General features: G+C 33.4%; 1 protein-coding gene across 1 annotated transcript; it reads right to left on the bottom strand.

The window, feature by feature from the left end:
• Window positions 1-1,380: 1,380 nt before the first annotated feature.
• On the bottom strand, window positions 1,381-9,799 carry LOC147392375 (agamous-like MADS-box protein MADS1). The gene is made up of 9 exons (XM_086458712.1): window positions 9,629-9,799; window positions 8,952-9,185; window positions 5,215-5,296; window positions 3,096-3,157; window positions 2,917-3,016; window positions 2,783-2,824; window positions 2,258-2,299; window positions 2,011-2,174; window positions 1,381-1,625 (listed from the first exon to the last, which is right to left on the bottom strand). The coding sequence occupies exons 1-9, from the start codon at window positions 9,691-9,693 to the stop codon at window positions 1,622-1,624; spliced, it is 795 nt and encodes a 264-aa protein (XP_086314838.1). The 5' UTR covers window positions 9,694-9,799; the 3' UTR covers window positions 1,381-1,621.
• Window positions 9,800-16,149: the final 6,350 nt, after the last annotated feature.

The raw sequence follows: 16,149 nt of genomic DNA, 5'->3' as shown, positions 1-16,149 counted from the left end.
TGAACAAGCAACAAACAGCATTTGATTTTTAAAATGACTTTGATCTTCAGTCATCCCTTACAAGGTAAGTGTTAAATGATTTTTATTTTAAATGTGTTATGTATTACATGTGATTTTTTTTTTAATATTTATTTTGCTTAGTTTTAAGTTTTAACTATTTTAATTTTACTATTGAAAATAATAAATATGAGAATCGAGAATCGATTCGAACCAATCCGAACTAAGGTTGGTTTGGATTGGTTCGGTTCCAAATTTGTAGAACTGATCATGTTTGATTCAGTTCTAATTTTGCCAAAATCCGAACCATGTGCATCCCTACATTTTAGACACTTACCCAGCTTAACTAGACTTGACTTGGACTTCATTTGACTTTTGCATTGACTCAAGTTTGAAGAGGATGGAACTTTGGTCACTTCTCGACTTGGTGAACTATTATATGAGCCTCATTTAAAGATATCCAAGACTTGTGCTCCACTAATTAGCCCTCTTCAAAATGATAGGGTTGGCATTGGTACGATGAGTACCAAAATGGTTTTGATGATCCCAAGTGTGCCATGACCGAGGATCCTGTATTACATCTGCCTAATTGATCATTCGAAGCCATTGAGGCCCACACAAACACTTTAGAGTTTTATATACTTGATCTTGGAGCCAAGAGATCAAGAATTTGAGTTGAAAACTTGAAATCATGCTTACTACACCCCTTGGCAATGTTGTGTTATAAGTTTAGATTGTTGCAAAGTAAATATTTAGTGATGGATAAGGCACATATTGGCCCAAGTCACATAATAACATTGTCTACAAATCGAGCTTAATTAGTCATGTCTGTAAGTTCACTCTCATTAATATTTGTTACTAATGATAAAAGCTATAATTCATTGATAGACGATGTAATCGATATGTTGAACCTAGTTGACGATTGATCACTTGGGAGGTGTTGTTAATTAAGAAAGAACCATGCACTTATACCCAACGGTTCAAGTCAAATTTGGTGTCAAATTGTTATTCAAGGTTTTGTGTATGTATAAGTAATTGTGACAAGTTTTGTGAAATCGAATAGGGAAACTGTGGATTGAGGGTTTGGAGATATGAGAGGTATTGGATGTAGTTTTATACTTGTCGACTTGCTCGCAGATATAGCTCCATTGTGGGTAAGTCACCCATAGCTTGTGTTATAGTTATGTTTTTTTTAGCTCATTTTCTTATTTCGTACACTTTCTTTTCCCACATTATTTGAATTAGATTTTTCCACACCAATTCACGGTCTTAATTGACGCTCTCTTTTCCTGGCATACCAAGACATACAATTCCCTCCACAAAGAATGCATAAGTTTGTGTGTGCGTGTGTGTGAGAGAAAGAGAGAGAGAGAGAGAGAGAGAGAGAGGGAATACGTTTGATAATATACCAATATAGTGGTGTGGATTTAAGTCTTGCATAAGGTTTAGTTCAGAACAAGTCCTCACCAATTAAGGAGGATTATGAGTTATATATCTGAGTAGAGAAAATGCTAAGGCCCTCATCTCCATGGATTCAACCAGCTTCATAGCTTTCTCAAGATACCTTATAGCATTCAATTAGATATGTATATAGAGAGCATCAATCAGAAGTCCTTTAGGCATATCAACTGCACATAAAAATTAAACATAATTAGACAGATTAATAAAATGAAGTATCCAATTGTTTTGAAAATCAGACAATTAATCCAATCAACTTGGGCAAGTTTTCCACCATCAATTAGTCTAAATCTTCAAACATTTAGACAACTTGGACAAATCAATCTGTTTGAAATTGTTGCTGGATTTTTATTTTTATTTTTTACAGAAAGAATTCAAATTTTTATTTTGCAGCATTTATCAATTCAGATTATAATAAAAAAAGGTTTTTTTTGAAACATAACAAAACACTAGAGTTATAATTAAACTGACTGTCAACTTGCAAAATATAGAATTCAGAAGTCCCAACTCTCAAGAGTGTAACTCTGATCCACAAGGCATGCGAAAGATACATACCCAAGTTGGAGGGCTGTTTGATCCGTATGCAAGTAATGGTTATTGGGTTCCAATAGATTTACTTGGAGGAAGTTTCGAGAGTCAAATGGTGCAGAAGACATGACCTCGTATTCATTCCCTGGCATCAGGCTCATATGTTGTCCCGCTCTCTCGTTCTCCGCTATCTATTCGTAATAAAAATAGAGTTATTACTTACATATAGACGTACGTACATATAGAGAGAGTAGAAGTAGAGAGAGAGAGAGACCTTAGCACGGAGGTACATGTTATCGTTCTGCAAGTCAATTTCCTGTAAAATACATATTTTTAACTTATCAAATAATTGAATATTGAATTACTAAATCATTAGATGTCCAGATAAATGTGTATCTATGATAGAAATTGAGTTTTATTGAAATTGGATGAAATTACTTGACCCCTAATAGAGTTTATATAGAAAGATAAACAATTCGAATACAATAGTATCAATATCGTATCTAGGGTATTAAATATATAAACCATACTACAATGCATCAAAGGTAATTTTAATCCACATCTTCGCGAAAATACCAATAATTTTCATGGGAATATGATATCAATGTCACCATTATCATCATCATCATCATTGAAGTCTAATCCCGAATATTTGGGGTCGGCTGACTGAATCATATTCCTTGCATTCAATTGTGTACAGAGCTATATCTTCTATTATTGAAAGTGTGCATCATCTCATGAACCAAAGTTATTTACGATGATGAAAGCAAATCGAGGAAGAATCAGAATGGATATTTACCCTCTTCTGCATATACTCGATCTCCGCAAACAACAATTCATTCTGGTTTGTACATTGTACATGTGTTAGTAAGAAAAAAATATTAAAGATGTATTGTTTGTGGCAAGTGTTAACGAAGAAGAAATTAATAATACCTTTTTCGATCTGATTCTACTGATTCCCTTCTCTATTCTAGTTTCTAGTTGCTTTAGCTCCTTAATAGACATACTGCCGAGAGCCTCACCCATCAAGTGTCTGGAAATGGAAAGAGTTAATGAAATATCAAATTGTGTAAGTGAATGCAGATATATGAATTAATTGACCCGAACATCACCTGTTTAAGTTTTGCAAATTCCCTATCTGTTGGCGCAATTTTAAGGATTCTTGCTGGTAGAACTGAGATTAATGTGGTTACAGTAGAAGGGTTAGAAAATCATATTGAGGATCAACTTTAGATAGAATACCACCATCATTAAGAGAAGCCTTATCGCAAAATATTTGCGTCAGCTCGAATGACAAGCGGAAAAAAAAAATCAATCCATAGTGAATTTTAGTACAAAAAATCTAAGCTATAAATTGTGGGAATGTGACATCGAATGAATCTTTCTTGACTTGAAGGAAATGTTTTTCTTGTAACCCTTCGAAACAAAGGACTTCGATGGAAATATCACAACTTCTTCAAAGCCCAGTACTGCCAAATCCAAATCGTTATCCGATAAAATGAATATCAGAGCCTGTACTATGACTTTGTTTTATTTGGGATTTTATGTAGACAAATACTTATAAGTATAATTTAAATTTGTTGCATCAAAGCTTAGGTTTCTCAATCTTTTCAATGTTCCTAATTAAGTAGACATGGTCTTCTAGCTCTTCAAAATCTGGCTTAACTTCATTCAAGAACTTAGATAAACTAAAGGGGTCAAGTAAAATTGCATATTTTAATGTGTTTCCCATCAAACTATTTATTTGGGTTTCTCCAAATTGTTCATATTTAATTAGAGTAAACTTTAGAAGGAATCCCAATTGAGTTGGGAAATGAAGTTTCAAAATTTTGATAAAAATAAAATGAACAATTAACGATTGATTTAATTATCCAAATAAAATATAATATAAACTTACAGCATATAAATTTTATAGAATTCCCTAGTAATGTGCAACTTATCAATAAATAACATGGGATAGAAGAAAAACACATATCGATGACGATGAAGTAGGTGAAGGCATGTCTTGAACCCAAATTTATAGAATTATCATTCACATATTTTACCAACTTACCAAATTGGAATCAATATTGTTTTTGCCACCTTAGAAGTCTGTTTTAATGAGATCAATAATTCATAGGTGAAGGTGGATTTGGAAACCATGTCTCTGATATCAATGTTGACAAACTTTACTAATTAATTTAGCAAGTTGCACTAAAATCTTACTGCCCAAAGTTTTGTTGTTTCAATATTGTTCATTGAAAATCAAAAATTAAAACAAACTTCTAGATTGAGAGTTCAAATCATCCTTTAAATTATCAATCCTAACTTAGTGTGGAATGTGATAATTGATCTCACACTCTATGACCCAAGGATGAAATCGGGGAACTTTCGAAAGAGATTGGATAGTTTCTTGGAATTTTATGACAATGAATTTTAGGTTACCCTCCAAGAACTAGATTTTTACTGATCCAATGCAATAAGGGAATGGAAAAAATTAAAAATAAAAATAAATAAATCCAATGATGATGTTAATTGAAAAGGGGCATTAAAGTTAAGAGAGGGTGGGCTTTTTCTTTTTGGCATTTTGTAAGAAGATGATTATTTGAAGAATTTTCAGTTTATTTAGGGTGCCTTGGGCCATCATCAATGCTTTATCCAAAATACTTGTGGTTGGCTGATCCAATCTTATTCCTCCATTCATTTATGTCTAAAATCATACCATCTGTAAATTCCACATTGCTCTCACTACTTCGATCCACATTTTTTTGGTCTTCCCTTTGCCCTATTAGATCTATTTTATGTATTTTTGGATTCTGGTCTTAGAACATTTGCGAGAAGATCAACGCTTATGCTTTATTATAAAAAAGGCCTTATAGGACAACAAGTGAATCTTTGAGATGAAGAATAGAGTTGGCTCCTCTTACTCATCTACCTAGGGTTTGCGATAGGAGCTTGACTTCTCAATCCACCATTCCATTATCAACAATAGGCCACCCTTATTAAAGTAAGAATTTTTGGTATCAGGTTTCTAAATCCAAGTTATGAAATTTAACATCCACAAACCCTAATATAATTTAAGTACATTCTATCCACAAATAGACATGTGCATTTGACTAAAAGAAATGGTATTTCAATGAAACTCACAAACACTTCCATGTAAACTAAAGCCAATTGATATTTTCATCATAGAAGAAAGGTGAGACAAATTAGGGCACTCATAGATAAAAAATAAAAATAAAAAAATCATACCTGGGCATTGGCTTCTGAAACAGACCCAGAATTGGAGGAATCTATACAAGCCTTCTTGTACCTCTCAATTGTTGTTTTGACACTGAAACATTACAAATGGTTATGAAAGGCTCTCCATGGAATTGAAAACATCAAAATAACAATCATATAGACATAGAATATGGTAAACATATTGAACCAAAAGAAAGCTTATACTGTCCCCACCAACTTGTTTTTACTACACAACATTTTACGAAAGCTAGGCAAGCGAGGACGTAAGGTGGAACATTAATTTAACAAAATATGTAACACATCAAATAAGGATATAGACGTAAGGAAGATGCTATGACAACAATGGACAACAGCCAACCTTCTATTTCTCCTCGATAACTCTCTTACTATCATAATCAGTTCCTTTTGAGCTCAAATTACTTTTCTTACCTCAGCAGAAAGATAAATGGTTCTTTGGAGAAGAAGAAGAGATATAAAAAGGGGGGGAGATGCAGTCATAAAAATATGTAATGGTTATGACACATAACACCATTGTTTGGTGTCATAAAAAAGTTAGTCTGCTGGCAGCATAAGTTCTCATGAAAAGTGATGTTTACATTGCCTAGGTTAATAACTTATGGGGTATGTTTGGATGCACTTCTATTCAATGCTGCATATTCGACATTTATAATTGTATGATTGATGAGAGTGTTAGAAAATTAAATTAACTAGAATTTCTTTCACAGACAATATAAGTTGTAAACAATATCTACAACAAACAAATTAGACTAAACATTGCCTTATGTAGCAAGTAATCTTTAGAGAAACCACTCTAAGTAATTTTTAGGCAATAGGCGTCAAATATTTTTCTTATCTCCCCCGGATTGGGTGGTACTCAGGGGTGGAGCCAAGGGGACGCGAGAGGGGGCAATTGTTCTCTCTCAACTTTTTTAGATTTCTATAAAAAAAATCACATCATCTTCTACTACAAAAATTATATCTTCTTCTTTAGGTTTGAATGTAAAAGTATATTAATCTCAAGGTTGAAGACTAGGGTAAATTTTACCTAGTAGGTTGGATATAATCGATTCTAAAAAGAGAAATCAAAGGGATTTTGGTTCCAGGTTGAAAACAAGGGTGATGAGATCATTTTTGCATTAATCTATTAAAGAAGAGCGTGATCAAAACTGCATATAGGCATTTTGGTGAATATTTGAGGTACTCTATGGTATTAAACTAGTAACAATTGAATTAAGTCCTCTTTCATAAACTAATGAATGACCTAAATCCTCATTAACTTCAACCAAAAATCCTTGAATTATCTCCCAAATGCCTATTCTCGTCAAGCTCTTCAATCTTAGAAGTACTACAATCCGCCTTTGGTAGTGCTATCAATTGTCTCAAAGATAACTACCTATCAAAATAGGATTCTATGTAATTAAGGTAATTGTTGACGATGGAAGAAGAGAATATAATTGTATCCTCTATCAACTAAGTGCCTTTAGACTAGCTAAGAAAATTCATTTTACCTCTGTAATTTTTCCTTTATACTACATTGTCAATCTCAAGTTCAATTAAAGGTGGAGGATTACGGCGGGTTGGTACTTAATCTAGAAACTTATTTTGCATCCAAAAACAAACTAAAGGGATTGATAGAGCTAAGCTAAGGTTAGAATTCAACATTGACATTTATGAATATCAATCCTTATAATCATATGATATTATATATTCAAGCTTCATGTTTAATGAATAAAAATTAGAAGAGTCCTTCTACGCTGACTTTGTTGGGCTTTGCGTTCATTGAGCTGATGTGACAGAACATAGAGAATCATAGAATTTCTTTCCTCGAGATACAAAAGAAAAATCTACGATTCTCCCTAAACTTCCACATCAGCACAGTGTTGAAGGCAGTGCCTAAGTAGTCAGTTTAGCATTTTCCAAATTAGAAAGATGGATCATGATATTGGTCATGTCAAAGACAACAAGTCCTAAGATTTCGACGGACCAGATTGGCTACATAAACGAGTCCATATTGTGACTAGTGACTAGCCGTCAATCACAGCAGCATCGAAAGATATGTCAGGTTTGTCTACAGTTTCAAAGTAGCTTTTACCTTAGTTTCGTCGAGTAACAGATTGGTAACTCTCTGCCAGCTGGCACAAGTTTCCAAAATGATTGGATGATTCATTTCCACCAACTGATGATTGACACGTGTCAATCATCCAATTACCTGGTGTTTAATCTTTATAAAGACTTTCTATTACCCACCTCGATAAACTCCAAAAATACTGAAAATGCCATCCAATAGAACTTCAAATATTTTTGAAGTTTTTATGTCTCCGTCAACTTGTGCAGACTCCATGCATGAAAGGCTTCAAGTACAAACCACCCATTGGTTTGCAGTCATCGTACCTTCCTCTCTTTCTGCTTATATATGAACCGTTAATAACCCATCGAGATTCACACTAGATGATGTTATAGAATCTTGGTGTCATTTCCTTAAGTTTGATTTCACATAAACAATAGTTTTAAAAAAAAAAGGAACGCGCAGGAATCATGATAGCTTTGGTGTCAGAAGTGAAAAACTGGTGTATGACGTGATGAAAGATTCGAAGCTGAGACAAACAGATTCACAAAAAAGATACAAGACCTTCCCTCATCTTCAAACCTAACCAGTAGTGAACAAACCTATATAGTCTAAAAGGGTAAAATAGTCACACAAAAAGATCCATGAAGCTGACAAACCCTGACCTTGTTTTTTATTGGTGGTAGAGGTGTTTTTAGGAAAAACAAAGAAGACCTATGAAACTAATAAACCCTAATCTTGTTTTGATTAGTGGGAGAAGTGTTTTTAGTAAAAACAAAGAAGACCCATGAAACTAATAAGCCCTAACAATTAGTGAACAAACCTATATAGTCTAAAAGGGTAAAACAGGCCAAAAAAAGGAGAAAAGCAAAGAAGACCCATGAAGCTGACAAACCCTAACCTTGTTTTTGATTGGTGCGAGAAGTGTTTTTAGGAAAAACAAAGAAGACCCATGCAACTAATAAACCCTAATCTTGTTTTGATTGGTGGGAGAAGTGTTTTTAGGAAAAAACAAAGAAGACCCATGAAGCTAATAAGCCCTAATCTTGTCTTGATTGGTGAGAAAAGTGTTTTTAATGCATTTTAAGGGAAACCCATTTGAAAACTTGAAACCCTAATCTGATTTTTGTGAAGGTTAAAACATATATTTTTCTTTCTTTCTAGTTGATCTGACATCTTTTTTAAGGAAGTGTCAAATGATGTTAGAAGAGAATGGACCAATTAGATCATGACAACTTTGAAACATGGTTTTATAGACTGAAGGGTGACATGAAATAGAGAGAGAGAGAGAGAGAAAGAAAGAAAGAGTGCTTGTATCAAAAGAGAAATGGTTTGAAGAATAATTTAAAAGGGAAGAAATCAAGAAAAGAGAGGAAATAGAAAAGCTAAAATCAGTGAGAGAGATACCAAATGAGGATGAATTTCCAAGATCATGATCAAGCTTCCTAACTCTGACTACTTGTTACTTCTACACTTGTTTATGGGTAGAAATCCATTTAAGATCTAACAAAGAGGCTAATTCTCTACTTCAAAACATATCAATATGCCTAGATTACATAACAAATAAATTAAGAAACTAAGGATCTTAAGTAAAAGAAAATTGTCTACAAATCTAGAGAAATATCAAGAGTGAGAAATTATGGATATTTAGAGATGTTTAGAGGAGAAGAAAGCAATATACCTATTGTTGGCATACTCGTAAAGGCGACCACGGTTGGAGAAGACGACAAGGGCTACTTCGGCATCGCAAAGTACAGATAATTCATAAGCCTTCTTGAGTAATCCATTGCGACGCTTACAGAAGGTTACCTGACGATTAGTCGTGTTTTCAATCCTCTTAATTTCAATCTTTCCTCTTCCCATTTTTCTCTGGAGAGAGTTGTTGGTTGATCGAATTGGAAAATCCGTGGTTAAGCTGAAACAAGAAACAACAAATTAATGTCTTTGTTTACAAAGGGGAATAATCCTGAATTGGGACTATATATATTAAAAAAAAAAAAAAAAAACACTAGAAATAATTTGATCTAAAAGAAGCAAGGCCCATGGAATTGTTTGAGATTAGAAGTTTTTGGTTTTGGATTACTGACTCTGTAAGGAAAAGAGGTGGATTTCTTCTTTTCTTAAGATATCTCTCTAAAACAAAGAGATGGGATATAAGGGAATGGGAGGTTGTTTGAAGTTTTAACAGATGGGTATTTTATAGTCTTGAAAATACACCCTATATAACTATAAACTTAGAATCATCTTCTCATTTTTTCTCTTACAGCAGTTTGTATTGAACAAGAACAACTGTGAGGAGGTAGAGAAGGGGTACTTTCTAGACACACTAGAGAGAGAGAGAGAGAGAGAGTCCATTACCATCCATTTGATATGGGTGATGGACTAAGCAATTGAAGAGAGAAAGGGACTTGTGGGAAGAGCATTAAAGGAGTGACTGAGACATTTTTGACTAATTTGCATTTAAAGTTTAACAAAGAAAACAATGGGAGAAACAAAGAGAAGTCTCTCTCTCCCTTTCTTTTCTTATATTTTTTAATTTTTTAATTTTTTAATTTTTTGTTTTTGGGGTTTTGAGTTGGGTTTTATTTAAGATTTGGTTTCTGATCTCACTGTAAGGTTGAAAAATTCAATAAGATCATGACATCTTCTTGGTTGCACACAGTTTCTCTCTTTTTCTTTCTTTCTTTGGCTGTATTGTATTATTGTCTATCTACTATGGTTATGACACACAAGGGATGGTGCTCCCGTGTCCATGTGATGTCTTGCCTTTCTTCTCTTCATTTATGGTAATAAAGGAAGAGTTAATTTGCATTTTATAACCTAACCCACTTTCACTGGTTACCATTGTTGTGATCCTCCAGGAAAGTATGCCAATCATAATATTTTTTTATTGCCAATCCCATTTGTAAGCCTTGTACAAGTGCGATTGCTGACTTTTCATGCCACACCATGCATGCTTTCATGTTAACTTTGGAAAAAAATTTATGATCCTAGGATGACTTGCCATAGTCAAACTCGGAACGTCCAGTAGTGTGGCCCCAATCAAGAAACCTTAATGATGAAACTAGATAAAAGTGAGGCCAATTGAAAATTTTATTTTCAATTAATAATCAAATTTATAATAATGTAGATCCCAAGATCAATTTCAAGATAAAAACACAAGTACAAAAGATAGAAGGAGTAAATTGAGGAATAATTCAACCCAATGTTAGGATTACTGCATTCTAATAACAATTTATGGATCAACTTGATTTATTAGGGATCCAATCAAACTTTTTTTTTTTTTGGCTAGGCATAATGGTGGTGAAGGTGAGTTCAACAGGATTTGAACATAGATCGTCATTGGATCAACTCTCCTCAAGCCTTTACCACTTAGCTAAGTGGCACCTTCGTGGATCCTCACAACCTGAATCATGGATTAATCATTCAACTCCAAAAGCAGTATTTTCACAAATAAAATCAAAATTTCTAGCTTTTCACAAATGAGCTTAGGAATCTCTTTTATATTGATAAATAAATAACCTGGGCTTGGAACCGGCTAATCAATAATTCAAGGCTAAAACTTAAAAACAGCTTAGCCATACCATGTTACTTGTTGAGACAGTTGTCACATGTGAACATTTAGTGATTGATAAAGCACCTATTGGTGCTAAGCCACACGGTAAAATATCATCCTTGTCTACGAATTAAGCTTAGTCATCTCTTTAGAGTCACTTTCATTAGTATTCATTATAATTGATAAGTGTCATAATACGTCTTCTTATGAAAATGGTATTGAAATATTTCACCTGTTCTCGATGCGAGTGTGATTTTTGGAGACCCCACATTTCTATTGGTCTACATGTATTAAAAAGCATCCCAATGTGACATAACATGGGTATTTTTTTTAAATTCTAGATGTACTTCATTACGCATGGACCAATAGAAATGCGGGGTCTCCAAAAAGCACTCATCTCGATGCCAAAAAAGAGAAATGTGTTGAAAGTTCATTCAACATTAATAATGTCTAACAGTTTGGAAAGGTTAGGGTTTTTAGAAGTGATACATATAAGCATTTGTTTTAGTCATCAAATAGTCTTGTGGGAAGACTAAAATGAGGTTTAGTGCACGTTTGAAAACCGCAAATTGTCAATGGTTTAAGATTTCTTAAACTTAGTTGGGGATTGATCAATTGGGATGTCCTGTTAACCAAGTTAATTTGCACTAACACCTAGCGGTACAAATCAAAACCAGTGTAAAATTCTTAATTATAGGGTTTCAGGTGTGTATAAGCAATTGTAACTCAAAACAAGGGCATTAGGGTTTGGTGGTCTGAGAGAAGTATTGGGAGAAAATTGATAAATAAAAAATTCTCAAAATTATTGAATCAGTCTCATCTCATCCATGAACGTAGACCCTGTTGAACCACAATAAAATCTTGTTGTGCTATGTGTGCATTTTCTTTTATTTTTAATGGCTTTGTGATTCAATCTACGGTTTCATGTATGTCTATAAATATGGAGAAAAAAATAATTAAAAGAGCTTGTATTGAGCGATCAATGAAGCAAGTATATGGTATTTCCTTCAATTTTTCATGCATTCGAGCTTGTCTACAAGAAGAAGCCCACGAAGATCCGTGGACAACAAGAAGATTGTCTGCATTGGCTTGCCAAAAATCTAGTTGACAATGGGCGAAGTAAGCTTATTGAAATCTCACTTCATGAGAGCACGTCAAGAAGAATGAAATCAAGATTGTTTATAATTAGAAATTGGCATGTAAAGTTGTTGATATTTTCACAAAGCAATCTCAAAGTCGTAAGCTTCATTCGATTTGATATCTTACTTGGAACAAAAAGAAACATAAATAAATTAGATTTAAGGGGGAGAATTGAATGATAAACCTAATATTTGTATGAAAGTTTGCTAAAAGAATGGGAAAGATAAATGTCTAATTGTCTTTCGACTTTTGATGTATCGACAACGACAATAATTGAAAAGTATATCATAGTGCATTATTAAAACATCTTGGGATAAAATGATCATCGGATGGAATACTGCTTTTAAAAAGTGTCTTTTTATTATCCAAAATTTAAGAGAGGGGGGGGGGGGGTGATATTTGTTGAAAATACTTTTTGTTTTCAGCTATTATTTAAATAGACTCAATTTTTTTTCATTAAGTTTGAAGCCCACTCAATATTCAGACTAGTTTCAATTCAAACAATGTCCTTTAAAGTCAATTGGGGAGAGAATCTTTACTGCATTGCAAGAGGCAAACCAGTTGTGCCCAAAAACACGGATGAGCTCAACGAATCAAGAGTATAGTCTATGCGACATCGATCTTTATATTTGTTCCTTTAAACACATTCAGTTGGACTCACTGTTCAAAAATTGATCAAACTCGCCAATTAAGGGACCAACCAATTAAATTGCCAAATCAACAATCTATAAACTAATCACTGAATAGGGTAAAAAATTCACCCTTCAACCACCCATGGTTTTAAAACTCATTTTGACGTCTTGTCTCCTTCATGAATGAGACCAAGTTGTCTCGAATGAGTTTTCCAATATGTTTCAGTCATCTCATTCAACAATGTGAAAAATGAACTGTGATTTTAAATCTCATCCAATACACTTGACTTATCTATCTGTCTTGTTGGTGGATGATAGTGAGACATATCGGACAAATCGTCTCATTCTTGGACGAGATTTAAAACCATGCTTCAACCTCAACATTTTATCTTCTTCAACCTTCAAATGTCAAGAACATTATAGGGAGGTTGGGAAGAAACATCATTTCCCTTGAAACTACCCCCCCCCCCTCTCTCAAAACGAAAGTTTTTATTGAAAATAGATAGCATTTTACAAAAATGACTGAACCAGTCATTTTTTTTTTTTTATTAATATTTTTGAAATGTTCATGTACCAGATTTTGTAATTATGTATTTTTCACCAAAATGATTATAAATTGGACAATCCCAAATTTCACAATTGCTATTTACTTATTAACGTACGTAACCTTCTTGTGAACCTACATTCAACTCCACACTGGTGGGGTCCCCTTTAACTCGGCTTATCAATCAGAAACAAAGACAAAAAAATTGCATTCAACTCGAGGGCATAAAGGTACATAAATATTTTCCACCGACCATAAATGAGATAATGATTTTCGTAAACAAGTAATTTGTTAATAAGATATATGCCACTTTCACAAATATTTAAAAAAAAATCACTCGGTCTATACTCAGTTGACATGGCAAAGGCATAGAACCATAGATCTTTTTCTTCGAGATACAGGAAAATTTTTGAGTTAAAAAATCATTTGGGTTAAAAAAAATGTGATTGGTTCAATAATTTCGGCAAAATACATGGTTGGTTTATAAATGTACCCAAATTGTAAGGCCAATTATAATGCCATGTCATTATCTAGCATGAACATCTCTTATTGCAAGTGACCCTACCTAAATGTAAAGTTTCCTACTACACTCACAATGATTCTCTTAGTATTCTAGAAGATATAAATATCCATCTTAGTATGATATTTGTAAATATTGGCCCTAATTAATCTAATCTAATTATATGCCATTGTTAATAACCCTAATTGATATTAACATAAACCTTTTAAAATAACATAATATATAGTAATCCATGGTGTATGTTTTAGGTGTTTTTCGTGGTTCACCTCGAAATCTACAACCTCTATCAAGATCACACTAATAAATTAATGAATAATAGAAAAACTGATCGGTTGTAAAACTTGATATATAAATGCAGAGATAGAGATGTAAAATAAGACTTTGGGTAAGTCGAATCCATTCCACAGGGACAATGAAGATTCAAAGATTCATTCGGATTAAAACCATAACAGAATTTTGAAACAGATTGATTTAAAAACAAAATTGATTTGTAAAAACAGAGAAGAAAATAACAACTAATTTGTAAATGAAATTGAAATTGAAAATAGAGATTGAGGATATAAGAAAGAGGGCTTAGAGAGGTCAATTTAACCTTGACAATCCAAAATGCTGATTTGTTCTAATTATAACTCGATCCACGTAGCAAGTCATTGCTCATGGATCGGAAGATAAATCGAATTAAACATTGATGGTAACCAAAGAATATTCATGAATTTTCCAAACTTAAACAAGATTAGCTGACTTATACTCCAATTCATCACAGAGCATGATTGTTCTTGAGCTTATCTAAGTAACAATCATCAAAGTTTGATTTGAATGTATAAGTTTACTGATCTTATCCTAAGAGGATTCTCAGAATTAACATATAAAGCAGAAATAGAGAATTAAAACAACATTGGTAGGATGAAATTGCTCCGGCATTCTTGACCTCTCTAAGGAGAGTCTAGTCGATCATCGCAAGGATCACATTGCAATAATAATAAAAGCAAGAAGATAATAGATGGAGAGAATGTAGAACAGTGTTGCAACTTGATTTCTTCCTTGATGGTCTCTCAAAAGAGTTACAATAGGAGCTAATAGATCACTCTTGATGTTCTCACTACACTTAAAAGTTCTCCCAAGAGAAAATTATAGAGAAAGAAACTTAAAAATTACAGAAGAAGAGAGCCCCTCTCTGAAATCAAACTTCTAATTTATAACATTCATATTCGGGTAATCAGGTTGATTTGACTGATGATTTGATCTGAAGGATCCATTCAGTTACAACCACCGAAGCAATTGAAAACTTCTATAAAAATCTCGAGGTCAAATTCTTCGAGATGACCGCGGCGTAGTCATGCCTAGACGCGGCACGGTGATGTGGCACCCTAATTGGCTTAGCTTTGGCTGGTTGTTTCATCTTTGCTCGCATGTTGTAACAGTAATTATTACACCTTTTGTTGATTTTCGAATGTACCTTTTTCACCTAAAATTAGTAACAAATTATTGTTAACTACATTAATTTAGGATTTTAATATAATTTATCATTATCTTTAAGGAACTAGTATTTAAACTTTGATAATCTTGGTGAAATTACGGTCTCAAAGTGAAATTATTAGGACCTTATCAAAAACATAAAAAAGAGATAATACATATTTTTTACATGATTCGGCAAACGTGCCTACTTCCACAAACTCGAGGAGTCATTCCACTATAATGAATATATCTATTACATGATCTCTTCTCCTTAGATATCTACCTTCCTCGCCTCTTTTTCCTCTTTCCTCCCCTTTTAAAATTGCATTTAGCCCTTTATATAAAAATATTTTAAAAAAAATCCTTAAAATTTAAAGAAGAAATTATAATTCTAGTTAGATTACAATTTTCACATTTAGTATTTATGCAAAGGGGAAGAATGCTCCCAAATTGGGATTCTTCCCAATTAGATAGAGTTTCTCCCAAATGTCATCATCACGTTCCCACCTTGAGATTTCCATTGGTTTGTGCAAAATGAACGGTCCAGATGGGAGAGAATTTTATCCCTCCACATATGTCATACACCTTACTACAATGGTGATCCACCAAGGACTCACCAATATGCATCGTTGCTAGAGTTGAAGGGCCTTGGAGAAATATAATTGGCAGAAGAGTCCTACTTTGAACATTTGTTCCACTCAATGTGTCATCAATTGAAGATGGTGGTCACAGAAATTATGATGGCCATGTGATTGATCTAGTTAGAGAGACAGTGCTAGCTAATTAACTTAGTTGGTAAACTCTATGGGTGATGACACTATAGATCTACATATGCAATTATCATCATCATCTAAGTTAGTGATCTCATTAAAAAAATAGGTTTGTTGGTCAAAAGAAGAAAAAACAAAATAAATGAATGAATGAAAAAGATAGACCTAGTTGGAGGAACAATGATTTTCTTTCTTTTATTCAAACATCCATTTAAATAAAATAGTAACTACTTGCAGTCAATCAATCTAATAATTTCTAGTT

This window comes from Akebia trifoliata, chromosome 11 (genome assembly GCF_017979445.1).
Source record: "Akebia trifoliata isolate Shusen 1 chromosome 11, ASM1797944v1, whole genome shotgun sequence".
Taxonomy (NCBI): Eukaryota; Viridiplantae; Streptophyta; class Magnoliopsida; order Ranunculales; family Lardizabalaceae; genus Akebia; species Akebia trifoliata.
This window is presented reverse-complemented; position numbering and strand designations above follow the sequence as displayed.

What these genes read in the sequence shown, in the direction of transcription:
- LOC147392375 (XM_086458712.1), bottom strand. Translation starts at nt 9,693, where the DNA reads ATGCTCTTCCCACAAGTCCCTTTCTCTCTTCAATTGCTTAGTCCATCA. An exon ending in TACGAGTATGCCAACAATAG is followed by an intron (nt 5,297 to 8,951) that starts GTATATTGCTTT and finishes GTAATGTTTCAG; the next exon opens with TGTCAAAACAACAATTGAGA. An exon ending in AATTTGCAAAACTTAAACAG is followed by an intron (nt 3,017 to 3,095) that starts GTGATGTTCGGG and finishes TTCCATTTCCAG; the next exon opens with ACACTTGATGGGTGAGGCTC.